General features: G+C 38.0%; 1 protein-coding gene across 1 annotated transcript in view; it reads left to right on the top strand.

Moving 5' to 3' along the window:
- HCN1 (hyperpolarization activated cyclic nucleotide gated potassium channel 1) overlaps positions 1-26,475 on the top strand; it is a 194,412-nt gene that overhangs the window by 109,708 nt on the left and 58,229 nt on the right. The window contains exon 4 of the mRNA XM_065656472.1: positions 16,138-16,356. Within this exon, the coding sequence (XP_065512544.1) occupies positions 16,138-16,356 (219 nt within the window). The remainder of the gene's footprint in view (positions 1-16,137; positions 16,357-26,475) is intronic.

Here is a 26,475-nt window from a genome sequence, read left to right as displayed (position 1 = left end):
TTATGTCTTGTATAAATATGCAAGGATGAGGTTCCCCTTAGGCTTTTGCACTTCGTGTTTTTACAAAGCAGCTGTTTATGGAAAGGATAATGTATAAATGCTGACAGGAAGTACATCCTGGAAATGCCACATGCCCACAGAAATAAGGGTATAACTGCACTGCTCCTAATTGAACGTGTTTTGCAGATCAATAAAATACATTAACTCTAAACCAGCTTAGCTGAACTGTGAAGGCAAAACGCGCACACACACAGATCATGTGTGAAGGAGAAATAAGGAATGAGGCAGTTTAAACAGAAATACAACATCTGAAGTTGAAGTCTCTTTTTTTTAAAAAAAAAGAAGTGTAAGCCAGTGCACTCATCCATCTCAAGATGATTTGGGGAAACATAAAGTTCGAATGTGTACAAATAAATAAAAGATGAAGGTATACTGGGGTTCAACAAAGCTTGTTGGTATTACTCTTTTGCTTTTAAAATCTTTCAAATTTCAAGACAGAAGAAATGCTATTTAAATTATTCACTTACACTAGTGACACTGAGTGCATAATCTGAATATGTATGCTATAAACTAAATAAACTAAATAAACATAAACTAAATATGTATGCTATCAATGGAAACTCACCAAAATACAATATAACCTGTGTTTATAATCAATAATAGCTCTCAATTTAATTTTAAAATATAATCAAAAAAAGAGCATTTTGCTTTTTTGAAGATTGAAAGCTCCTTTCATATACTTCCTCTGATGAACTTCTTCCCATAGAGTGATTTTTTTTTTCTTTTTCGCTAGTTTGATTCTAAAGGTTGGAACTGAAAAATACTTTAATATATTTTATTTTTTTTTAATCAAGAATTCTTTGATTTTTAATGTAAACTTCAAAACAAAGAAAGAGCCTTGTGATATGAAAAAAGAAATGTGGCCAGCAGGTCAAGCGAGGTGATTCTGCCCCTCTGCTTCACCCTGGTGAGAACCCATGTGGAGAACTCTGTCCAGCTCTGGAGCCCTCAGCACAGGAGGGACATGGACCTGTTGGAGAGGGTCCAGAGAAGGCCACAAAAATGATCAGAGGGATAGAACAGCTCTGCTGTGAGGACAGGCTCAGAGAGTTGGGGTTTTTCCGCCTGTACAAGAGAAGGCTCTGGGGAGACCTTATTGTGGCCTTACAGTACTTAAAAAGGGCCTGTAAGAGAAATAGGGACAGGCTTTTTATCAGGGTCTGTAGTAATAGGACAAGGGCTTATGGTTTTAAAATAAAAGAGGGGAGATTTAGACTAGCTATAAGGAAGAATTTTTTTTTACGATGAGGGTGCTGAAACACTGGCATGTGTTGCCCAGAAAGGTGGTAGATGCGCCATCCCTGGAGACATTCAACGCCAGCCTGGACGGGCCTCTGAGCAACCTGATAGAGTTGAAAATGTTCCTGCTCATTGCAGGCGGGTTGGACTAGATGAGCTTTGAAGGTCCCTTCCAGCCCAAACTATTCTATGATTCTATGAAATTAGGTTCCGTTCAAAACCACTTTAAATCTAATTTCAATCAAATGAGAACTTCAGTCTGTAAATTTTTGGTGGGAATTATGAAACTGTTTCTATTTGTAAGTCAGCTGAAATTTGTCTGTACCTACGTTCTTGGAGGATGCAAAACATGTTTGCAGTAAAAATAAATGATTATCACTATTCATACTTTATCCCAGACATAATGCTATGGGTTGCTAGATTTATTAACATAATCAAACACGACATGGTACTGGTTTCAAAGTACACTTTACTTAAGTGAATGGTTTGATTACTTTCTCTCAATGGACCAACTAATAGTAAAAAAGACTATTCTTTTGATTATACTAAATATATAAAATCTGTCAGATTTTTAAGATCAATCTTGTCACTTAGCAGGTGTCCAGTAAAGATGAAGCTTCTAGTTGGGAAAGGTTTCCAACTGTCTGAAAGTTAGATAACACGGTGCTTTCTAAATTTACACTATTTTCATTAGACTCTGATTTCTTTAAGATGTTTCCAGTTTAACATCCTTCCCAACCTTTTTAAAGCAAAGTAAATGCCATGCCTTCAAATGTGGATATTCAGATATGTGCCCTGAATCCAAGAACTCTTACTCTCATTGTGTGCTCTCTGCTGTATAACTTTATCCAAATAATTGAATAATCATGAAGTTTGCATTTTGAGCATTTTTCTGTTCTCATTAGATATCTTTTTTTGTCTCTTGCTTGCTCCTATCTGTGGTTTATGATACCATCTTACTGTAGTATGCTTAAATTAAAGCCAATGCACTGGAACCAAATTAATCTAGGCAAATCTCCAGCACCTCTTACAGAGCCCCACTGACTTTTCTCAGCCTTCACACTGGCAAACCCATTTCTTAATCTGAATGTCAGATTCAATTGCAAAAGTAAAACCATGGACCATAAGATAAAATTGTGGCTTGACAGAAGAGGCCATCCTTAGGTATTTTATTGTCCCCACTGGACAGGAGCAAGAAAGAAACATGGAGGCATGTCCATCCACTAAAACACGAGTCCACTCAGCAGAGGAGCTCAGGAAGCTAATGGAGGTGACTTTAGCTAAATAGGATCCTGCTGCAGCTGATTGAGAAAGAAACTCTCCCTTGGAGGCAATAGAGAGCACCTGCATTAAAGTTCTGCTCTGAATCACCATCTGCAGGAGTGTGATTTTTGCTGACTGTGTGGGGAGCCTATAGAGACTGGCCAACTCAGCCATCAAAGTGAAGTTCCTGAAGTTAGCTGATGTGAAATGTTATTATACCTTCCACCCTTATTGCCCATCCTCGCATACAAAACCCAGGACAAGTTGGGCCACTGGTCATTGTAGATACTCACGTGTAAATGATACAAAATGAAATGCACTGTTATTATTCCTGTTCATCCTCCATCGCTCAGGATTGTGGTGTTCTCCCTGTTCCTCTCTCCCTGAAACATCAATCCTATACTGCCCATGACTTGCCTCTCCCCAGGGTTTGTCCCCTGGTCTGAGCCATCTGCCTCAGCCTTACCTATTTCAATCAGAGTATTTTCATCCTCAGTATCTAGTCTGAGGAACCTGAATTCCTGTAAACTGCTCAGCAGGTGGATGTCATAGTTGCTCTGCAGGATAATTTTGTGCATCTTCCTGTAATCAAAGTGTGCAGTTTAATTCTTAAATGCAGCGAGAGACTCTCGTACTTTTTACGTTGCAACTGTGAAAGTATCCCATATGCTTTCCAAGCTTTTCTGTACAGTTAAATGGAATTACCATTGCTACGTGGACGGAATGGGTGTCTCATAAATACTTACTATGGAGCTGTGAGAAGGCAGGTTGGCTAAAGAAAAATTAGACACAATAGAAGTAGGTAATTTATTACTTAGTCCTTTTCTGTATTCACTAATCTGTGGAAACAAAGTATAGAACAATGAAGCCTAATTATGACTTGGCCATAGCTCCTTCCAGATTGACTTATTCAAATTGCATCATTTCCCTCTTTTTTAGATAATAAAAATCTTAATAGAGGTGGATAGCTTAGAACAAGGAATTAATAACTTTGAACCGCTGTTTCTCTGATCAGCAACAAATAATCTATTTGTTTGAAAACTACACGTGAGAGTAAGAGAGGTTATATGCCACGTGATCACTAATGCGGTAAAAATAATGCAATGAAACAGTCTGTACAAGACTGAATGTAACATTGGGATTATGCATCAATGGTTTTAGTATACCTCACTTTTGGGTGAAGATTACAAGAGGTTTGGGGGAGAGGTAGGAAGGTGAGCAGACAAAAGAGAAGAATAAAATAAAGACAAAATGAATGCATAGCTGCATCCGAGTTAATGATTCAGCTGTTGAGAGTTCGTTCAGGTGGGATGACAGGGCTGACGGAATGTCTGTGGGAAGTCTGGCCCACGGTCTGTCTGGCTCCTTTCCAAGGGTGATCAAGGAGCAGATGCCCAGGGAGGGTCAAACCACAGCAAGCACAGAGTGATGTTTCCTTTACCGTATCCTACAAGCTTTCAGAAATTTGCAGCTGAGAGACTTCTGTATCCAAAGCTGTCATCTATGTGTTTAATAGCCATCGCTGTGTGTTTCTTCCAGTAGTTTGTCCAATCACTTTTTGAGTTCATGTGCATTTTGCTATTAGGCCAGGCATCTGGGCAGGTTGTCACAGTGCCATGACTCTGCCAGCTGTCATGGTTTTGAGCTGGCCTTGCTGGCTGGGCTTGGCACTGGGCCCTGTGTGGGGTGACTTCACCTGAGGAGGCCCAGAGTGACCAAGTGGGCATGGGCTGCTGGTTGTACAGGGGTGTCCCTGTCTTTATTGCTGGAGCTGGGACCTGGGTGCTCCTCACCTCTTAGATGGATACTATGGGGTCACTTGGATGCCCCGTCAACTCCCTCAAGGGCTTTAAAAGAGAAAAGGAGGATGTTCCCCTTCCTTTCCCTCAGAGTATGAAGTTGGTATCCCAAAAGTTAAGATATTCATCTATGCTTTAGGTTAACCTCCCTTTGATTAATTTTTTATGAGTTACTCAGTCTTTTTTTTTTAATAATGCCTAGACATAATTTTATGAGTGATGTTAAGGCTGCTAAATCATTTTTCCTTTATATTATTTTATTACCTTGAAAGTCTTGCAGACTCTGGTAAGCACCTGTGGTTTTAGGGCATCTGAATTTAAGAAGAGGTCATCAGCAAAGCTCAGATGACTTCTCAGAAAAAGAAAAGCCTCTGACCTAGATCCAGCCTACTTGCTTTGACAGAAAAGGTTTGTTCTTTTCATAGAGCCAAAATAGAATTTCAGCTGCAAAACTCTTTTGCTTCCTGCTGTCACTGCCTAATAAAATAACACACAGCTTTTTACAGGATATAGTATTGGATGAAGGACTGTGATTTACCAAAAAAGCAGACCAGCCACTTGAGGCCTCAGATACTGTAGTAAGTTAATTTCCTGAAGAACGGTAAACTAACCAGATGTAGCCTGAAGTCTCAAAGGCATCACATTGGGAAATAAATTGAAAAACTGACAAGAAAAGTGTTGCCTTCAATATCAGCTAAGTGAAGACCAATGCTTAAAACCAGCACTGAACCTCTGCCTTAAAAGGAATGTTACTTAAAGAGAAAATAAAACATTATTAAAATTACATCTTTAGAGTAAGGAGGAAAATATTTTAATTTGCTTATGTGGTACCAAGCATCACCTTACCAGGGAAAGAACCTGGTTTTTAAAGCACTGGAATGCCTCAATCCTAGACCCAGCCTTTACTCTGCTTCTCGTGTGAAGGTAGCATTGGTTCACCTTGATTCATTTTTAAGCAGATTAAAACATATTCAGACTCTACACGGACACATTTGCCTTTGTGAGTGGATTATATGAGACTGTTTTAATCTACTGTAATCCTGGGTTTTTTTATTTCCTAAGGACACATTCCTACAAATACTTGGAACAAAAAATTATTTTGCTGGACAATGTATGTATATAGAAAAAGGATGAAAGTATTTATTGGAAAACCAGTCTTATAATGTTTTGAGATGTTATTAGGGAATAAGCATTGTGATACTCTGATTTCGTGCATGCCTGTCTATTTACCTTTCAATTTATATGTCAAGTTGGCCTAGTCTTTTCCCAATAATAACCTTTTCTGCCACTTGCTAAGTTAGTTGTTTCCTTCCTTGTTTTTATGTAGCTTCAAAACAACTTTGAGTCAAAGAGACTAGTGATAGCACTCAGAAAGCTAAATGTCTACTGCCAAAAATGTATCATTTTTATTTGTAATTTTATTTGGGATCAGATGCATCACATAATTTGCTGTCTAGTCTGAGTTGTTCATAGAACAGAGAGATGCAGTCCCTTCTGACGAGTTCCTTTGTCTAAATTGGTTGGAAATGTTGTGTGAGATGGTGGAGGTTCTTCCTAACAGTTTTCAGTAAAGCAGTATACTGTGGAGTCACGAGTCAGGTTTATGTCACTTCTCTGCTTCAGCTGTCTCCCAGAACTGTACTATATTAAGCCCACAGTATCGCCTGCCTGTTCTTGACTATCAGATAGTTGAAAATTCAAAGCTTTTCTCAGTGGTTGCATTATAAAAACATTTCATAAATGATTTGATTCAATGCTTGAGGCTTGTTAAGTAAACTGGTTTGCATTGTATCCAGCCACTTTCACCAACTGAAAAGAGGAGGAATAAAGATATGGTGTCTCTGATTTTTTACTGCTTCTGAACAGTGCTACTTCATGGGCTTTAGTTTCTCATCAAAAATGCTTCTTTGCAGGATTTATGTATTCTCTTATTAGACATGACATTGTTTTGGCTCTTCCTTTTTTTGTAAGAACATCATTCTCTCTGGCATGCATTGTTTTCCCAGTGAAATTAAGTTTACTGAAAACCTGTGGATGTACTTAACTTGTAATCACTTATTGTGACCACACAATACTTATTGTGTACTTATTGTGATTACCGCATATTTTCCCTTTGGCGAACAATGTGGATCTGTTCCAGTTAGTCCCTTGTAAATAATGGCACTTCAGTTTCAGGATCAAAAACCAGTGCGATTTGAACTTCATCAAACTTTGAGTGTGCTGTGAGAGAGGATAACAAAAGCCAAATGTCTTCCTCAGAGTTTTAGATTATTTGATAAATTCAATAAAAGGATCTTGAAGAACACAGATCTACATAGAATGGCATGGTAACATCTGCATTTTCAGTGATATGCATTTGGAAAAACTTAATTTTTTGTACGTATTTTGTAAGAATGAAATTGGTTTCAAAGGAGAGGAGAGGGAATGCTCTCTGGTGGTAGCAATTGTTAATAAGAGGATACCACCTAATAGGTTTCAGAACAGATATATAAAAAAATAATCACAACTGGTAGGCAAAGTCTAGAGTCCCTCAATGTACCCCTTGCAGAGGCAGTTCGCATCCTGCGAGCGTTCTTTAAGGAACTGAAGCACAAACCCTTTTAAGATGCCCAACTGCTTCACTGTGTTCTGATCTCACTTTTCCTGCAGATGGGCATGAGATGAAGCAGCAGGTGCATTTTAGCAAATTCCTTCACCAGTGCTTGCCCTTTAGTTTGTCACTGATTGGCATGGGGGCTTTATTAAAGCTGGTGGATTGAACATGTCCAGGCCGGTTTTCTCTCCTGGAAGTCAGCTACCTCCACAGCCTGCTTCCATGAAACTGGCCTTCTTCGTTACCAAGGCCTCAAGTGAACCTGTGCCGACTCTCAGGCTGTGTTCAGAAGTTGTTTGGGAGAGTACTAATTGGCCAGAGCCAAAAGCACTGCTTTCTGAAAAATTACAAGTACCAACAATCAAATTCCACGGTGGTAAAATGTTTCCTAGCACTGTTAAATTTTCACACGGGAAAGACAGACACAGTCTGTACTTTAAACATTTTACTCTGAATGTTAGAAAAGCTTTGTAACAGCTTTGTAAGCTGTAATTCCTTAAAAATTCTTATTAAAATAATCCTTTGGTATTAAATGCTAGTTTAAAGAGGATACATGTATTACAGACTTACTTCAGTCTTCTGAGTTCAGTTAAAGGAGCACAGTGACCAGAACAAAGGATGAGTCAGAGCAGGCTGATTCATAGGCAAAAGAATAGCAAAAGTATTTTTCCATAAGCTTTAATTTATTATTTCATAACTTTATATATACAGGTGTAGGAATTCATGATCGTACCTCTGATTAGATACAGATACACAGAACAAAGGGCAGTACTGAGCAGTGTACAGGGAAGCCTCGCCTATGATATTCTGAGCATTTCTTCTCATGTGAACCATCCTTTTGAACACCACAGGCCTATTCATGTGAACGTAACTCATATGTTAAAGAGCAGGCTATGTGTTTAAGCCAAATACATGCGCTTCTTTTGCTGTATATGAATTGCCACACTGATTTCCGTACTGAAAATTATTCATCCTTACCATGAAAAGGTGATCACAGGTAGATATTCTTGCTATTTGCAAATGTATTAGCAGATAACTATTCAATTTTTTTCTGCATCAAGATAAATAATCAAAAGAAAAAGAAAGATCTGTTACGCAACATTGTTTTTATTTGATGGCTAGTGCCAAAGACATAGCACCAAAACATGAATAAGCTATAATGACAGCAAAGTCTCGTAAGGGCTCTGAACAAAGTAAATATATAATATTTAGTCATTCTCCTCCAGTCAAACCTCTTTTCCTGTGGAACACAATGCCAAACACTTTCTAATTTTTTTTCTGCCAGTATTGGTCTTGAAAGTATTGCTGAGTCATCTGCACCATCTGTTATCTGTGCACATATCAGCAGAGAAAAACATTGAGAAGTTTCTGAAGATTTCTGCTTATTCCACTGAGCTTCCTGTTTTAGGGTTTTTTCCTTGTATCATATGTACTTACATACTTCCTAAAATATACCCTTCTTCTTGCACCTAGATTTTTAGATTAACAGCAGAATTTTTAGTCTTCCAAGTCTGATCCCGCCTTGCCTTTACTAGTTTTAGAAAACAAGAGTTTCGTAGTAATAATAGTTGGGACAAGTAGAGATTTTGCATGATAAAACATTCACCATTGCATGACTTTTGAAACAGTAAATATTGCACAACTTTCCCATTGGTCAACTTGAATATTCATTGCAATATTCAAACAACTTATTTGAAAGTTGAAATGCTGAGATGGTATTTCGCTGTAATTTCCTGTCTGAGATTTTAACTAATTTGTCCTTCAAAGGTGTTGTATGAAGCCAGAGGCAGTAAATTATGCAATCGACTGATGGACAAGTATGTAAACTATATATCTACTAATATATCAAAATGTATATATGGATTACTGTTGAAGTGGTAGCTTTCTATGATGGCATGACTGGGTGCATAGATGAGGGGAGAGCAGTGGATGTTGACTACCTTGACTTCAACAAGGTTTTTTACACTGTCTCCTACATCGTCATAGGTAAGTGTGGGTTGAATGAGCGCACAGTGAGATGGATTGAGAACTGACTGGATGGCAGAGCTCAGAAGGTTCTGATCAGTGATGCAGAGTCTTGTTGGAAGCCTGTAGTTAGTGGGGTTCTCCAGGGGTCAGTACTAGGTCCAGGAGGATTGTTGTTCTAGGAATTAGATGTTTAAATTTCCTAAGTGAACCCTGGAGTTAAGTAGAAAAGTGAGTGTTCTAAAGAATAACAAATTACTAATACATTTTTAGGGAAAATTTAAGTACTGGATTAATGTAGGATAAGGTGCAGTGGGCACAGATTGAAGCATAGGAAGTTCCATCTGAATATGAGGAGAAACTTCTTTACTTTGAGGGTGCCAGAGGCCTGGAACAGGCTGCCCAGAGAGGTTGTGGAGTCTCCTTCTCTGGAGACATTCAAGACCCTCCTGGACACATTCCTGTGTGATCTGCTCTGGTGAACCTTCTTTAGCAGGTGTTTTGGACTAGATGATCTTCAGCGGTCCCTTCCAACCCCAAAAGTTTTGTGGTTCTGTGATTTCATATAGAGGCCCAGTTCTAGTCTCATGTGGTGTTACGTTCATATAACTAGCTGACATGAGGAAATTACTGCTAAGAGATGTAACTTGTATTCTGAAATTCAAAAGCAGAGCTAGAATTTGAAAACGTGTAGATGGCAAATCCAAAGCATGAGAAACTTTTGAGGACAATAAAACTTGTATGGAAAGTTAAGTGTAACAGTTGGAAGGATTTGGCCATTGAACTTGGATCTTCCAGGATTTGGTAAGAAATGTATCTTTTTTTCTAGTTCTGTCTGGTATACCTATTAGAAATGTCATTAACATACAGGCATAGCCTTTTCTTAGCATTCTTTTTTTATTAATTAAATTATCTTTTAAATAATTCTTTTTTTTCAAGAAGTCTTTAGGAAACTGTTGGAAATAATGTATTGCAAATAAATATATACAAATACCTCATATTATGGTGTATAAGACACAAATGCAGTTTAATTGAATTCCCATTGGAAAAACCTGTAATTTTTACAGTAACTTCGACCAGCAGTGACTCGTGTCCTCCATATTTCAGGCGGATGTTTTCTTGGGGCCACTACTGCATTACAGTATGTGCTGCCATACAAGCAAGGATGCTTTGTGCTTTCTTCAACTTTTGAAGCCCCATTTGAACTTTGCATTAATTTTGTGCAATAACTTTCTGTGAAAATGCCGCAACTAGAGGGCTTACTTATGGACTGGCTACCTCCCTTCATGCTCATAAATTAAAAGTGCCCACTTTTAATGTATACTGGAGAAGGACTGGGATAGGAGCTACCTATGTTTTCTATAGTATTGATCTCGTTTGGGCTTCATCACAGGATGAGCTCATGCCAGCTGCCTAGAAGGAATGGTTCCTCACTCAAACCAGCTCCAAAGTAGACCTGGTATCGCTTGGGAGTGTGCCACGTGGCCAGTGCCACAGCAGGGCGTTTCTAACCATATACCCATCTGAACCAAGTTCCAGAGCTTGGAAATGCCTTCTGATACTTTTTAATTTACTAGGATAGACACAAACCATCTATATCCTGTCAAGATTTGTATCCAGCTTCCCTCCTTCAGATATCACTTTCAGAAGAACCGGAAGGCAATGGTGGGCATAAATCAATGTGTGTGACTAAGTATAGGGCACGCTCTTTGGCGCAGAGACAGCCTCCTCCCCTACTACAGTTTTGAAAAGGAGAATCAGGAGTGTAAGTTCAGGAATTCATTTCATTTAATTCCTAGGTCACTCTTTGTAAAGCATGCTCTTGCAAACTGTGAGGACCATTTATGTGACGCATGCAGTACCCATGATGTGAAAGGAAAAGGAAACTGAGTCAAAAATGTGGAAACCACTGCTGTCTGTGCAATAGTCTGCTTGTTAATGAGATTTCTAAATCAGTGTATATCTCAGTGCAAGTGTATGGCTGAGGGAAGATAAGCTGTGCCTGGAGGAATGACCACAGTATGGGAGTGGAATTGATTTGCCTCATGACAACAAAATATCCTGGTGAAAACCTCCATAGATCCCAGTAAAATAGAATACCTTTCTTAATCCACTGAGAAAAATAGTTTGTGTTTTATTGTTGTCCCTTAGAAGGTGCTGTGTGACCTTACTGTGATTTTTTTCTTATGAGCTGCAAAGTTAATATTACAAAAATATATTTGTAGCAGGTTTATGTGAAATTATGAGACAGAGGATAGCACCCTGTGGTGAAGGAAGAGGCTTGGAAACAGACTTTTAAAAATCAGATGTGCCCTATGATTAATGTATTCTTCAGGATAACAGCTAAGTTAATGTATATAGTCAGAGAACTAATTGCAAATGATCAGTGATCATTCCTTTCACAAATGTGAGGATTTTCTAATGTCATCAAGCTAGATTATCTAATCAGTCCTTGGATAAACAGCTTTGGTATTTCTCACAATTACAGTCTTTAATAGTTTTTCCAAATTAATGTCATTTCATTTAAAACATTTTAAACCGATTACTGCTAATCTGGAAACAGTGATCAATCCATTGTCAACTAAGAAATTAAATGCCCTTTTTTACTGATTGGTAGGAGATTTTTTCAGCTCATAGAGGTTTGTGTTTTGTCTTGGTTTCATTTTTGTTTGTTTGTTTGTGTGTTGGGGTTTTTTTAATGTATACATTAAAGCCAGAATATAACATTTAACCTGTATTTATATGAATATTAATATTTAAGAATTATATTAAGGAAACGCTGACTACGTAAACGCAGGATTCTTTATTTCATAGAATAAGATTTTATTAACTCAGAGATATTATCTGTGACAGTGTTATATAAAAATCTCCTTATGATGCAAGTGCAAAAATGCTTCTTATTAAAACAAAACCCTCTGTAGGCTAGTAGCAGAGGAATGGCCACTCCTCATTTTTGTACAGCGAAGAGCAGCATGGTGGAATGGGGTTGTGGAAAATTCCAGTGTCTCACATTGAAACAAAGTTAGTTTGTCCTGCCAAGCCCTTAGGTTATACAACATAAGTAGAAAAATAATTAAATAGTAATAATTATTCATATAGTAATATTGGTAGTAGGATACATGATTTATAGGATTTGACATTGGAACCAGCGTTCTTTTTAAGTGGTTTGTATATTTAGGATAAATAATTGAGAAACACAAGTAACTGTATTGAAATTTATACCCTCCACAATGGTATTTGTTCCCCATAGAAACTAAAAAGAGCAACATTTGCAACTGGTTCTAGAATAACAGGTTGATTATGTGCCTGGGAAGATCATGGATCAGATCCTCCTAGAAGCTAAGCTGAGGCACATGGAGAACAGGGAGGTGATTCGAGACAGCCAGCACGGCTTCACTAGGGACAAGTGCTGCCTTCTGCCCAGTGGCCTTCTGCGATGGAGTGGCTACATCAGTGGATGTTGTCTATCTGGGACATCTGGTCCACCACAACATCCTTCTCTAAATTTGAGAGGTATGGATTTGAGGGGTGGACAGTTCAGTGGATGAGGAACTGGCTGGCTGGATGCCATCCAGGGAGACCTGGACAAGCTTGAGAATGGGGGCCATGTTAACCTCATGAGGTTTTTCACCAGGTCTTTTTCTCTTTCTGCTAAACCCTTTCTACCCATCTGAAGACCAGCTGCTCAGGACCATCTATTCACAAATGTCTGAAATGTGCCCGGCCTGTAACAAGGCTATCACAAGTTAAATAGTAGTATCTAATGCTGCTTGTATAACAAAAAGTCCATTTGAGAGGGCCTTGACCTCCAGTCTGGATTCAGATACAATCATGACTGAAGTGTTAGATCCTACCTTGGCTTATATATAAAGGTAGATACATGGTAAAACATGGATTTGTTTTGTTGTACATTTTTAGTTATTTCTCTTCTGTCATTACAGCTTACTTATTCCCTCATGGTAATACTTCTCAAGTAGTATTTAATTTCTTCTTCACTCACCCTGTTCCATACTTGGTAGAAAGCTGTGCTTGTATTTTGTTTCTTCTTGCTTCTCCTCACTCCCTTTTTCTTATTCTTTCTTAAAGACAATGGTATTTTACTTAAAACTGTAATTCATAGACTTGGAAAGGATCTCAGTCAACAAACGAAATCAACCAGTGTTTGGATTAACTCAAAAGCTATGATGTAAAAATATCATTTCACTGAAATAATTTTAATTGAGGTTATCACAACAAGGGTATGATAGACCAGATCTAGGTCAGCTTTTATTTTTTTTAATATTAATAATAGTTATGCTAAAAAATACAGTTTATGAGCAAGATCCACTGTATGGAGCCCTGCAGGAACTGAGGTTTTGGTCTTACCAGCTTTTGAATACTGTGGCTCTAATAATGCTACTTGTAGCCTAAAAAAACAGACTATTTTTTTTTTTTTCCAGCAGGCAGTTTATTGTTTTCCCCGATGTATTCTATGTAAAGCTGCAACTGCTAAAGAATTTGGTATGGGTCTCTAGTAGTTCCATTACTAATTATTTATACACAAAGGAGATTGATACCAGCTGGAAGGAAAGTCCTTCAGAGTAGACTGTGCCTTCATTGTTGGAAGCTGCATTCCTGAGAGATCAGGAGCTTACAGTAAAATACCTGCACTGACCGAGACAGCAAGAAGTTTCTGTGTTCCAGCTGCATATTCAAATCCTGAACTGGAGTTTTTTCAGGGGAGATTCTTCCGTTCGTTCATTTTTTTGAGTATTTTTATAAAGCCTCAAAGCAAAGGAAACTTATTTCCTTGTTATGCATTGAAACCTACCTGATTCCCAGCAGTCTAAGATAATTCTCCTTTTTGGTTTTTTTTAGATGTTTTTTTAAGTACAGAAATTGTAAACCTATTCCTTAGCAATATTTACAACACAAAATTTTCACTTGTGAAGACAAAAACAGGTCACAGATCTGAAAACCTTCAACTTAGAAAGTGAAACAACATTAAATAGAGGAATCATTAATTTGTAAAATATCGTATTAGTGAATAAATAGTAACTTTATCATCTGCAATCCAAGAATTGTTAGCTTCTTTCCTATTACCAGTTATTTTAGCTAATAGGAGGTATAGAAAAAGCATTTTAATAGATGAAAAACACAAGAGTGGTTAGTAATGTTGGCATTTAAATGGCACAAGGGTAAGCCTGCAGCTCTTTTGAGAAATGAGCATTTGAGCAAAGCTTATATGGGTGAGAGACACCAATACTGATATTTTATATGTAAATTTTATATATACATGCTACTGCTGATTTGGAGATCTGTTTATGCTAACAGGATTATTATTTTTGGTCCTATATAATAGACAATGTACTAGATAACTGCCTAATCTTACTAATGTTGTCCCAGGTCTTACTTCTTCATTTCTGAAATTATTCTCAGTTCCGTGTGGCAAATACTGTGTTTTCTCATGTACACTGCGTGCCTCCAAGCACAATTTGTTTTCTTGGGCGCTGGATGATCAACAGCTATAAAATTGATCTTGTTTCATTCTTTTGGCAGGGAAAATAGAAAAATCTGACAAGGAGTCCCAGGGCTTTTTGGAATGTGTTAAAGTGTCTGCTTTTCTCTGGGAACGCTGCCTTTGACTGTCTCTGTGTAAAGCTAAAGAGAGGATGCTGACAACACCTTTGCAATTTTAAAAGCTTGTGAGTGAGCTGTTGGGTCCTTCTAATCTCCCAGAGAGAAAGGGAAAGGGTTGGTACAGATCAGAAATGCAGGACTCAGATATTCACCTTTTCTTTCGAGCTATGTTTCACAGACTGTGGCTATGAACATGGATTTGCTATGACTGCAGAATAAACAGATTTATTTTAAATTAAGATGCTTCTGGTATAAGCACAATATTACAAGAAAAAACAGGATAAGCAGACATTAGAACAAATAATACTCTTTTTTTTTCTGTTCTCTGAAACAGCTGATAAGATGAAATGTAGTTGTGTGGACAACTGAAAAGAAATGGGGCCATGAGAGTACGTTTGTGCATATTAACACAAAATATCACCTTCTTGCACTCGATGAGTCTTCTTGCTCAGTTCTTTGTGATCCGAGTCATGTCCCGCCCAGAGGTATGGGTAGGGGGAGAGGTGACTCAGATTCGTGGGTCTCCTTGGTTGGAAAAGAGTATACAGGATACTTAAGGTCCATCAACGAAAGACTTTTATTTTGCAGCATGGTCCAATTGACAAAGGATTTACGTTATTTAGGCTCAATTAGTAAACATTAAAAGTTTGCAGCACATGTGTGGCTGTAAACCTTACATTACTGTATTACTTATAAAAAAGAAAGTAAAAGAATAGGAAAATAAGAAAGAAAAAAAGGGAAAGAGAGAGAGAGGTTTCACCACCCTTACAGCTCTGCCATGTGTACAATGAGGCTTGTGGTCTTGAATCAATGCGCAGCATCCTCTGGTGTCTGGTTTGGTTCTTGCGGTGACATTGGTGGGCAGAGTGGTCTTCAGGGTGGTGGACACACTGCCAGTGCTGGTACTGGTGGGCTTTTTATAGTCCTCTGATTCAGCTGCTTGCATGATCTTCGGTCTTTTGCACAGGCATCACTGGGGCATGATTGTGAAAGATGGAAGAATCCTGAAGGGTCCTAGGCAACCTTGAAGGGTCTTGAGTGGTCTGGGTTCTTCTCCCCTACTGCCATGCTGGGCCTATCAGAACAAGGAGCTGTGTGACACATCCCCCTGCCTCCTGTACCAGCTGGCCTTTTGTCTGTGGCTTGTTAGCTTGTCGTTGACATGTAAATTGCAGTTCACCTTATCATGATGTCCCATTTCCTGCTCCTAGGGATGTCCCATCTCCCGTGGTTGGATACTGCAGAACTGGTTTTGCCACGATGTTTGAGACACTACCCTTTCAGTCTCTCACAATCCGCCATGGGCTGTAAAATAAAATTGACCTTCAGTCTCTTTGTAATTAGGTTAACACCCACGTTTAAGAATACAATCATGTATAGTCAATTTTATTTCATCTCACTGTGCTAAGTATTTTCTGGCAGAATCTCTGATGCTTTATCTAACAATTAATTTAAAAGAAATATCTCTTCTCATGCACAGAGACTACATTACCAGACTGCTCTTTCAGAGCCAGTAATCTATGATCCTGCTATACAGGTACAAATGTATTTTTCCATTCAGCTGCTTGCCGGCTCAGTCACTTGTCTCTTTTCTTGCAGAACGATTCCTGGGGGAAGCAGTACTCATATGCACTCTTCAAAGCCATGAGCCATATGCTCTGCATTGGTTATGGAGCCCGTGCCCCCGTCAGCATGTCCGACCTCTGGATAACAATGCTGAGTATGATCGTGGGGGCTACTTGTTATGCCATGTTTGTTGGTCATGCCACTGCCCTCATTCAGTCTCTGGATTCCTCACGGCGACAATATCAAGAAAAGGTAACTCATTTTAACATAACTCCTTAAGTTTTGATATAAATTAAGAGAATGTTCTGACTGTGGAAAAGGCTGTATAAGATTAAATGAAATAATCTAGTAACATCTGGATCCTGCAGCATATTTCATTGAACATGGAGGAGTTCAGAACATGCCATGGGCTCACCATATTCCTGTATGAACCCACTTTTCTTAGGGAGCAAACAGTTCTGGATGTTGCATGCATTGAATGAAATCTTGGATGTGAAACTCGCTTTAAACTCTGTAAAATCTTCTGTGAAAACTCCATCCCCTGGTTCAGACTGTGCTTTGTAGCCGTGTCCTACTTTCTGTAGGTACTTGGTCTGGGTAGCTTGAACAAGGGCCTTGAGCTCTGTAGTTTGGGTGTGTCCGTGCGATTTCTTGTCATTCCTTTTGATTGCAGTTTAGAGATAACCTTGAACATGTTAATAGAATGACCTTTAAATGAGGACCAGACCAAATCAGTTAGTTTTGTTTGGAACTGCCTCAAAGAAGTACTCACAAGAGGTCTTTGCTTTATAATGGTATTGTTGACATGCTGATCCATGACCTGTTAGATCCTCTCCAAGGACAAAAGGAACGTGGTGGAAGGGTATATAAGTAGACTTTAGTAGAAGAAAGAGAGTTCTTCTTGAAATAGGAAGAAAGAGGTTGTTTGATTCCTTGTAGGTATGATTGGAATTAAAAAGATATAAATGGGTACAGAGTGGGATCTTTCTGGAATGAGGTTGTGTAATGAAAGGCAGAGGCAGGGTGTGGGTGAAGCTATGAAACTAGGAGATGAGGTTAGGAGTGGTGGCATAAGGAAGAAAGGATCAGAATGAACCTCAACAAGGGACAATAAGGATGTGCGGCATTATTGAGATGCTTAAAAGAAGCCAAAATTGGTTATTATAGTTAATGGGGGTCTGGAGAGGCTATACTGGGAGAGGGGTCAGCTGAGCAAGGTAGTGAAATCAGAGAGTTCACATCAGCAAATAAGAAACACAGCCTGAGCAATAGTATTTGGCATATGTCCGTTAGAAAGTCCAGAAAGTCAAGCTGGGCAGAAATCCCAGTGTGATATAACACAAGCCTGGGGGAGAAACCAGGGTGACCCTGGCATCTGCTGAAGATGAATAGGAATGGCCTGAGTTTGCTGGGCAAGAAAAAGGGAAAAGTCCAAAAAAAGATTTGAGTAGGAAGGGTTGAAGTGTTTTCTTTACAGGTAGGCAAAGAAGGAGGAATGAGAACAAGTGGGAGGAAAAGAGTTTACATTCAATTTTGTTAAGCTCAAGTTGCAACAAGACCACGGCGTCAGTGTATCAGAGACAGGAAGAGGTAAGGGATGAGCTAGAAGTCCAGTAACAGAAAAATTAGTCAGTGGCTGACACATTAATCTTGCAGCTGTTTAAAGCAGAAGTTTGAAAGCAAGAAAGCCCACACAGTGTTGTCTTGAAACGTAAGTGAGAATTCAAGGTTTAGAAGGAGAACATGACTGAGCATTAATACCTCTAAAAATCTGAGCTCTGTCAGTGACCATATGAAATCCCCTAATCCATCTCAGTATAAAGTCACAGGGCTAATCCTCATAGGTCATGTCACCAAAATGAACTGTCTCTTTGGCCCTGTTCTGCCAGCTGGAAGGGAAGGCATTTTATCAAAATAGGACACTTGTAGGGAGATATGGGGCAGAAACATCTTAACCATGGACATGAAGGAAGACATAAGGAAAGAAATTCAGTTTCTTAGAGGTTAGGGTCAACATATATAGACATACACAGATGTGTGAAATTGGCAGAAATGTCACCATCCACTTGAAACCTCATCTTAATTGTTATTCTCAGACCTTGCTGGCTGCAGTCTGATATTACAACGTTTTTGAGCATCAGAAATATAGTGTGTGTGTAAAAATATTAATATATTTTAAACTATATTGAGTAAAGCCAGTTTCATTTGAGTTTTTGGTGTAAATTAAAACCTAGCAGCAGTCAAGTGGTATTGCATTTCTCATGTTTTCACATAAGAGCAAACAAAGCTTTCTTTTTTTTCTCCATTTTTTATGCACACACTTTATTAAACATTAGCATAGAACTGTCTGACATTTTTCAGTTCCTGTAGTTCTCAACATTTTCATCCTTCTTTTAGTTTTCACTTCTCATTTGTTTCATGAAGTCAAAGGCAAAAACATAGCATGACATTGACAATCAAGAATGAAAGAAATAAGCCAGAAATTGCATATCTCTATGCTTTAGAAAAATGTTTCTCTTTTTCTGGCAGCCATTTGTATGCCAGTTACTATGGGCTAGAGGTAAAGGTTGTGTTAATTAAAGATTTTTTTTCTGCTGATTTCTGAGACCCTGAAATCATATGTATGTTATCAACTATAACAACTATACTGGTATGTTTGTATATTCTTGTCTCTTGCTTTATCATAGGTTAATTATCTATTTTGAAATAAATCTTTGATTATAGCCTAAGAATTATAAGCAATTACTATATACTACTGATGCTTATTATAGATTTTTCTTTACTCTGCAAACTAGATAAATGGGTATTTCAAACACCAGTCTGTGTTACCCATATTGTGAGTGTATTTTCTCAATTATTAGCAGATAAAAATAGTTTATATTTCACTTACCTGAGATATGAGAAAAAAAGTAAATCAAATTTCCAGCCATAGGTTTCAGAGTTTTAATATATATACTACAATATTTATTTTTGCCTAGTGCATTGCTTTCTCCTCTCCTGGAATTAAAACACTGGAAAAATCAGGAGGCTGTGACTTGTTCTGATTTTTTGGGCTTAAATGCTAGGATCAGTTTATTTTTTTTCAGTCTTATGTATATAGGATTGTGTATTTCTTGGCCCCGTTGTTTTCTGTATAAGAGTTACAGAAAATAATGTAATTAATATGAACTGCTGGGCCACATAGAATGATAGCAGAGGTGAAGAAAGAAGTTGTTCTTTCGTTCTTCCTTTTTTTTTTTTGACTGTGTTTTTTGCTGTAGTTAAAATAATACTTCATAAGTGTGTAGGTCAACTGCAACTAATGGAAGGAGAGTTCTGGTCCTCCTTACACAGAAAGCAGCTAGAAGTGACATATTTGCTGAAACCCCTGAATCATCCTCATTCAGATCCTCCTAATGTTCATGGTATGCAAAACTAGAACACGCATAATTCAAACTGGAAGAAATAAGAGAGAGCTTTCATTAAGCCAGATATGTCAAATACCATCTAAGAGCACAAGCTAAGAATTTGACCTGTGCCAAGCATTGCATGCTGAGTATGGTGAGAAGGCGAATATACTCCATGTGCTTACTGTCATGGGCCAAAGACATCATTTATCAGAGGAAATTAACAGTGATTATAAGCTTTCAAATGTGGAAGGTGGACAATAAAACCATGTACCAAGAAATGCTTTAAAAAAGGGCACGTTGGTACATTTTAGTCAATTTGAGGAAGTTCAGATGTTTTTCTGCTGAAGTTAGTGGAACTGTTCTCTGAGAAAAAAACACCTCTCGGGTTGAATACATACATCAGATGTTGGTATCAGTGGGTGAAGGACCAATACCTGACAAAGGAGAAAGACATATCCAAGCCACGTATGCTCAAGCCATATTCTCTTTTCAGTAAGAATGTCTGACAAAGCATTCTACCTTATAAAATGACAGAATGAATTAATGGCATCTTATAGCTCTCACATCTTCATTGTAAGTCAAAGATGAATGCAGTAATAAATAAAAACAAAGTTTTAAAGGATAGGTCCTTTGAGATTTTCTAGTTTCTAAGAAGTGACCACGTCTCAAAGATGTTTGCTTTTGCAAAGGCAACATTTATTTGAAACAACCAGAAATGCACATGCAGAACTTCTTCACGAACTAGTGTGAAACAAAGCAGCCGAATGAACAGCCACTTGACAAGGAGGTGAAGATGGTTAGGTGAAGATGATTAGTAAAATATTTCTTCCCTTAGAAGTTGGCAGTTTTTAGAAGGAAGATGTTCACCTAATGCTGTGGATGTCATTGAATAATCTTGATTGAAGACTGCTTTATATTTCTTCTATTACTAGTCTGTCGTGGACATAGACTATCCAGGAACAAAGTCACAACAAGCTAATAGAGATCAGATTTGTACTAGCATGCAGATTGTTTCATGCTCATGAAGATTTTTAAATTGGTTTGATAAAGTGACAGCTATTAGATCCATTTTCATTGTGCTATCATTTTGTATATTTTGATTCTTCTCTATTGCTAAGCAACTCAAACAACCACACAAGGTTTCAAAAATAGAAAAACCAATCAAAGCAATTTTACCAATTGCAAGTAGTAAAGAGGCATAAAATAGATTTACTTCAACTATATACATACCATAGGAAATGGAAAAAATGACAACTATCTCTATATAGTGCATGCTCTCCCAGTCATTGGAAGATACGTTAAATCATTATTAAAGCTCTGAAATAATTCTGGGCTTGACTTCAACTTCAAGTGTCCCAAAGGACATCTTCTTCTAGCCCTGTAATCCTCTTTTATCTTATCGCTTCATTTATGGTCTTTTAGCACATCTTCAGTTAAATCAATCTAGTTCAAAGGGAGAAAAGGACCTAAACTTACTTTTCTACAGAGAAGAAGCAATAATTGCATATAAAGAGAATTTAAAAGCAACTTACTAATTGGTATTGGATATTTTTACATAGACAGCATCAGGATTTGAAGCACAGATGGCTCATTTTTTATTTCTTAAGCATCCAAAGAAGCGTTTACGAATGAATAATGGGTTTAGGGCAGGAGGGCGGCTTTAGATTTTGCAGCATGAGGCCTTGCACCAGCTTTTCAAGTCTACTCCTCACAGCTCCAGTTTGGATATCTAAATTGTCCATGTAGTCCATGGAGCATCAAGCTCTCAGGGGCAGCTTTGGGGCAGCAGTTGCCGAAGTGTTTCCATCACCCTTCCCCATCACCAGGCTGGAGTACCTTGTGCAATGGGACATCTGAGGTCCTTCCTTCAAGAACTGGGAAGGGGAACCACCTCTTTGTGCTTCTTTGCCAGAACTTGAATTTGAGACACCCAGATAAACTTGCAACACCGGAATTTTCGCGTGTGATTCCTGGATCTGAACCAATCAGCAAAGTTTCTCACTAAATACTGGTTTTTAAGTTCAGTAGCTTTTCATGCTGTCCACGTTCTTTTTAAAAACGGACCTCTTGCTTTTCCAATGCTGTTTTTTAGCAAGCCTGAAAGTAGTGTAACATAAAAATGTTATGTGACTAGTCTCAACTCCTTCTCTTTACAATAGCCCGTTTTCACTCATACAGAATGATTTTAGCAATAGGTCATGTTGTGCTCACATTGCTGGAGGAGATGAGTGAGTTGGCAGATAAATCTTATCTTTTCTGTGCAGTTGTGCTACAACATACATGCCACCCTGAAGGAATTACTTATTTTGGAGAATGAGGGATAGATTACCATATCCTGTAGCTACATTTCCTCACAGGAAAAAAAAAAGAAAAAAAAAGAAGGAAGTAGAGCAAAATCCTGTCAGTGACTATCAGCCTGTTGTTTTTCAAGTTTTTATAAAAATCTCATCAGCTTGCAAAGATCTGTGTCCTATTCAGCTTTGCCACAGCACGGTATGTTAAATAGTGAACAATTTTTGAGGTGTGTTACAAATGGTCAGGTACAAGAGTCTCAGACCTTCGGTACCGAGTATTGACTGTGCCAAAGGTACTGTAGTCATTGCATGATTGCAAAGTAGAAGTTCATTATTCCCTGACTGTTTAGTCATAAGTGAGAGTGATTGCCTGATCCGGTATCTGTGGATTGTTTCTGGTAGTTATAATTCTTGGTTTTGTGATTCTGTTTGGAAGTCCAGGGTGTCTTATAGTGAGAAAAGGGTCTGGAAGTCTTGGCTTTTGGCTTATTTCTGGACAATCTTACACTGTTTTCACAAATATCAGGTGACAGACTGCTAAATGGATTGATGTAGTATTCCTGCCTTCTGTGACTCTGACTGATCCTGGTAGAAAGCACTGAGATTTCTTAGAATAAAGCAAGTTATTAGAAGATATTAGGTAGAACTGAGGTACAAAACATTCTGAAAGGGATAAAACACTTGGCTGCAGCTCAGAAAAAAACTTTCCAGATATGCTGTTTCACAGAGTGCGTACTTTTATTTAAGAGAACATGCAAAGAAAAGAACTTGTAGATGCGTTAATTCTTTTATTTGTGTGCATTCTTTTAAATATTTTGATGCATAACTAAGAACATTGTGAACTCAACCCTCTGACATATAAATGAATATGTATACACAGCCACTAGAGCCAGTGTGGGCTGCACAGAGACTTATTCAATGTACATGAAAACATCTGTTGTGTCAGTATAGAACCTCTACTGGCATCACTTGCTTCCTCTTTCTGTAAGCTCATCTTTATCAATTTGCATTTATTATAATTACCTGAATTTTTACTGCATGTAGTTGTGATATTTAATTTGACCTTGATCTTCCGAAGTTTAGAAATGGGAAAGAACAACAGATGTTATCTCAACAAGCATGGACAAAAACTATACCCCCTCTCCTCCTAATAAAAAATGAGAAGTTGCTCACCTTTAACAATACAGTTGATAACAAAATAAACGTGTTTATTTCTTTTCAAGTGGAACTGAATAGTATGCTCAGTTCAAGGGCAATGCTTTAGGAGAGGAATATAAATCAGTTGGAACATTCTCACTATACTGCTCTCCTCTTTTGTCCTGCTTAATTATTGTGTTTCAGCTTCTCGTTACGGTCAATCTTGCTAGGGTAATCACATCAGTTATTTTTGCCTTGTATCTGTAAAAAGGCGATTGGTTCCTCCCAATAGCAGGTACTGTGCAAGCCAAGTGCAATCCACCAGGCTGAATCGTACCTGTGCCAAACTGTAATAGACTCCCACTGCTTTTAAAATGACAGATGGGACTTATTTTGATTTATTGCTCTGTTGTGGGTAATTTACCTGTAAAGTGTTCTGCTGTCTTGCATTATGGATTAGGTTTCTAACAGTTTTCCATATGAAACTGCAGAGCAAGCTCATTACAATTTCAGCCATGTTTATGATAACTATATAAAATTAGCTGTGAAGACATGAAGTTATACCAGAGCCAGATTTTACAACCATCCTGATTTTAGAGGTTTTTTTTGTTTGGTTCGGTTGGTTGGTTGGCCTTTTTTGGTGGGTGTGGGTGTTTTGTTTTGGTTTTTTCCACAGTAATCATCATAGGGTAGGATACATATTAAATTAAAAATAATTTTTTAAAAAAGGAAAGTAAACAAAGAACTAACTTTTGTTTTTCAACGTCTCTGTTCCAATATAGCACAAATTACCTTTTAACAAGAGAAAACTCTCTGATTCACACCAGATAGATATAACTGGTAGCAATTATTCCCATTACACTACAATTATTGTGCTTGTGTCTCGTATGTTTAGAAGGAAATAGCACTCGATATTATCTAATATAATATTTTGAGTGAGAAAATAATCCTTGCTGTACAGATTTGTTTGTTCCCTTTGCCTTGTTAGGGAGCAAGCAAAGAAAGGATTGATTATTTTAATCTTGACTTTTAAATCATCATTCTCTGCTGACTTCACCCTGTTTCTTGAGGTTTGAGTAATTAAAGCATGTCTGTTTTGAGAACATAATAATTTATATAACTAAGACATGCAATGTAGGTTTATAAAGGCTTTGGAGTGCATAGGATAGCAGTAGAACTGAAGCCTTTTCTCTGCAAAAAACTGTTTAAGCAGTCCTTTGTATTCTATTTTATGCTAAATTAATTAACAGTTTGTCCAAGTGGTTACTAACCTTGAAAAAATATTCTAACACTAATCCAAGAAATCTCTATTAGAACAAAGACTCTGTAATGAATATAGAATTATAATGTTTTTATCTCCATGTATTTTCATAAAATGCATGAGACTTACCTTTTACAGCAGATTTCTGCAATGAAAAAAATATCAACTAAACCTTTAGAACACATTTTTCTAAACACTAAGTATTTACTAAAAACGTAATGAAAGCCTATCTTTTCATAAAAATGCACAATGCTGTGAGTTTGTGTTATACTGTTTGGGGTTAGGAAAATGTCTTTTTCACATAAGCATCTATACAATCTCCTTCCAGTCAAAATATTTGTTCATCAGCTGCCTTTTATATACAGTGCTGGATACCTGTATATATTCAGGCCTGTATATATTCAGGCAGAGCTGGATGAACATATTTCTTCATTGCAGAATTTGATGTGAATCTAGAAATAGTTTTATAAAGTTTAGAAGAAAACACTGATCAATTTTTAAATGAAAAGTGAAGGCAAGTCTTTGCATCTTTCTTACTAGACTTTTGACAGGAGCTGGTAATGAGAGTTTAATGGAGATAATTCCTCTAATTAAGACACCTCCCTATACTTTTTCCTTTTACAACTTTTTTTTTTTTTTTTTTTTTTTTTTTTTTGGCATAGGCCTTTCTTTTCTCCTGACTTTGTAAAGAATGTAAGCAGGCAAGATGATCAACTGGCAGAAGAGTAGCTCCTTTTGATGCTGCCTGACTCCTGCACACCATTGGGAGTTTTTTAGCCCTTGTTTGGGCAGCATCTGGCAGCACCAGAAGATGGACATGGGCTCACCTCAGCCAGGAGTACTGACACCAGCAGCATCCCAGAAGGCTGACACAGAGGAAAACTGAGGCAGAGAGCCCCAAAAAATGATTGATTGGTGTAACAGAGGTAGTGGAAAGGCATCTGTGACTTTTTCCCATTATGAGATGTCTGAGATGAAAAAAGAAGCTGAAAGTAGCAGGAGCCAAAGGATATGTGAGGTGGGAGACAGGGAGGGATGAAGAGGGAAAAGAACTGGGACTGCACTGCCAGGAGAGGCTGGTGGCGTGTCTTAGAGTAAAACTATGATAGACAAAGGAGCTTATAATGGGGGACTTGTTGACGGCCCTTGAATTCATCTGCTGAGAAGAGTCTTCCGTTGGGCAGGACATGACCTTATCTGGAAGAAATTCAGAAAGTATTTGGTATGCCCTATGATTTTTGGGGAAAAGTGATAGAGTTGAGACTTCTAATTCCACTCGCATTTCCCCTACTTACTGTGAGCATCGTAGTTTCTCCGTCCGGCAATCTGCCCCACAATCCCTACACCCCTGTCCAAGGCATCCTCTGCATCTTGCAGAGGACATTTGTCCTCTTTTTCCTCAAAACTCACCACAGAAACTGTCTGTTTTGTGGGTTTTAGAGAAGAGAGGACCATTATCTAAATGTTACCAGTCTTACCATGGCAGGAAAATAATGTTTTCATTTTCTGAAGGATGCTGTGCCACTTACAGCAATGAAGTGAGAGCTTCCTGAGGGAAGGTGCAGTGGCATAATTACGTATAATAATGTGACAAAGCAGGAAAAAAGAGAAAAAAGCGAATAATGAAAGCATTGTACTGTGGCATATCCATTAATGTTAGGTGTGTGCCACATTGCATGTGACATTTAAATCTGCAGTACAGTTATGGGCAGAGTACAGGGTGATCCTATGGCAGGCTGAGAAAATGAACTGTCGCTGTCTGCAGTGGCTGAAAGCGATTCCTCAGTGGAGTGGCCTGGATTTCTACATCACGCCAGGACCAAAAGGCATGAAATTGCTCAAAAAAGGTATTAACTTTATAATTTACATTGTATGAAACTTCTAGATAACATACTTTATATAGTGTATAACATACTTTCCCTGTGGGGCAGAGAGGACTTCTATGCTGGCCATCAATTTGAGAAAATGTCAGTATCAGACATGAAAAACAGAAGGAAACACCAGCTCATACTTGACGTGGCTGCTGCTTCAGCCCTTAAAATCATTAGGTTACTACAGGTAGTTATTATTTATAGTGAGGTTCTTACATAACACTGACATTTTAGCCGAAGCAATATTCTGGTTTTTTAGTCCTCAGGAATTAGCATCATAGAGCCCATGTGCTATTATATATTTGATTATGACTACTCAAAATGGTATTTCACTGTCTATGCAGCTTTAAAATATATTGATTCATTGTGAAGACATTCAAAATTCTTCCAGCTCTGTTTTCCCATTCAGTTGAGAAACA

The sequence above is a fragment of the Caloenas nicobarica genome, chromosome Z, assembly GCF_036013445.1.
Source record: "Caloenas nicobarica isolate bCalNic1 chromosome Z, bCalNic1.hap1, whole genome shotgun sequence".
Classification (NCBI taxonomy): Eukaryota; Metazoa; Chordata; class Aves; order Columbiformes; family Columbidae; genus Caloenas; species Caloenas nicobarica.
The sequence above is the reverse complement of the archived record's forward strand: the minus strand, read 5'-3'. Positions and strand labels throughout refer to the sequence as shown.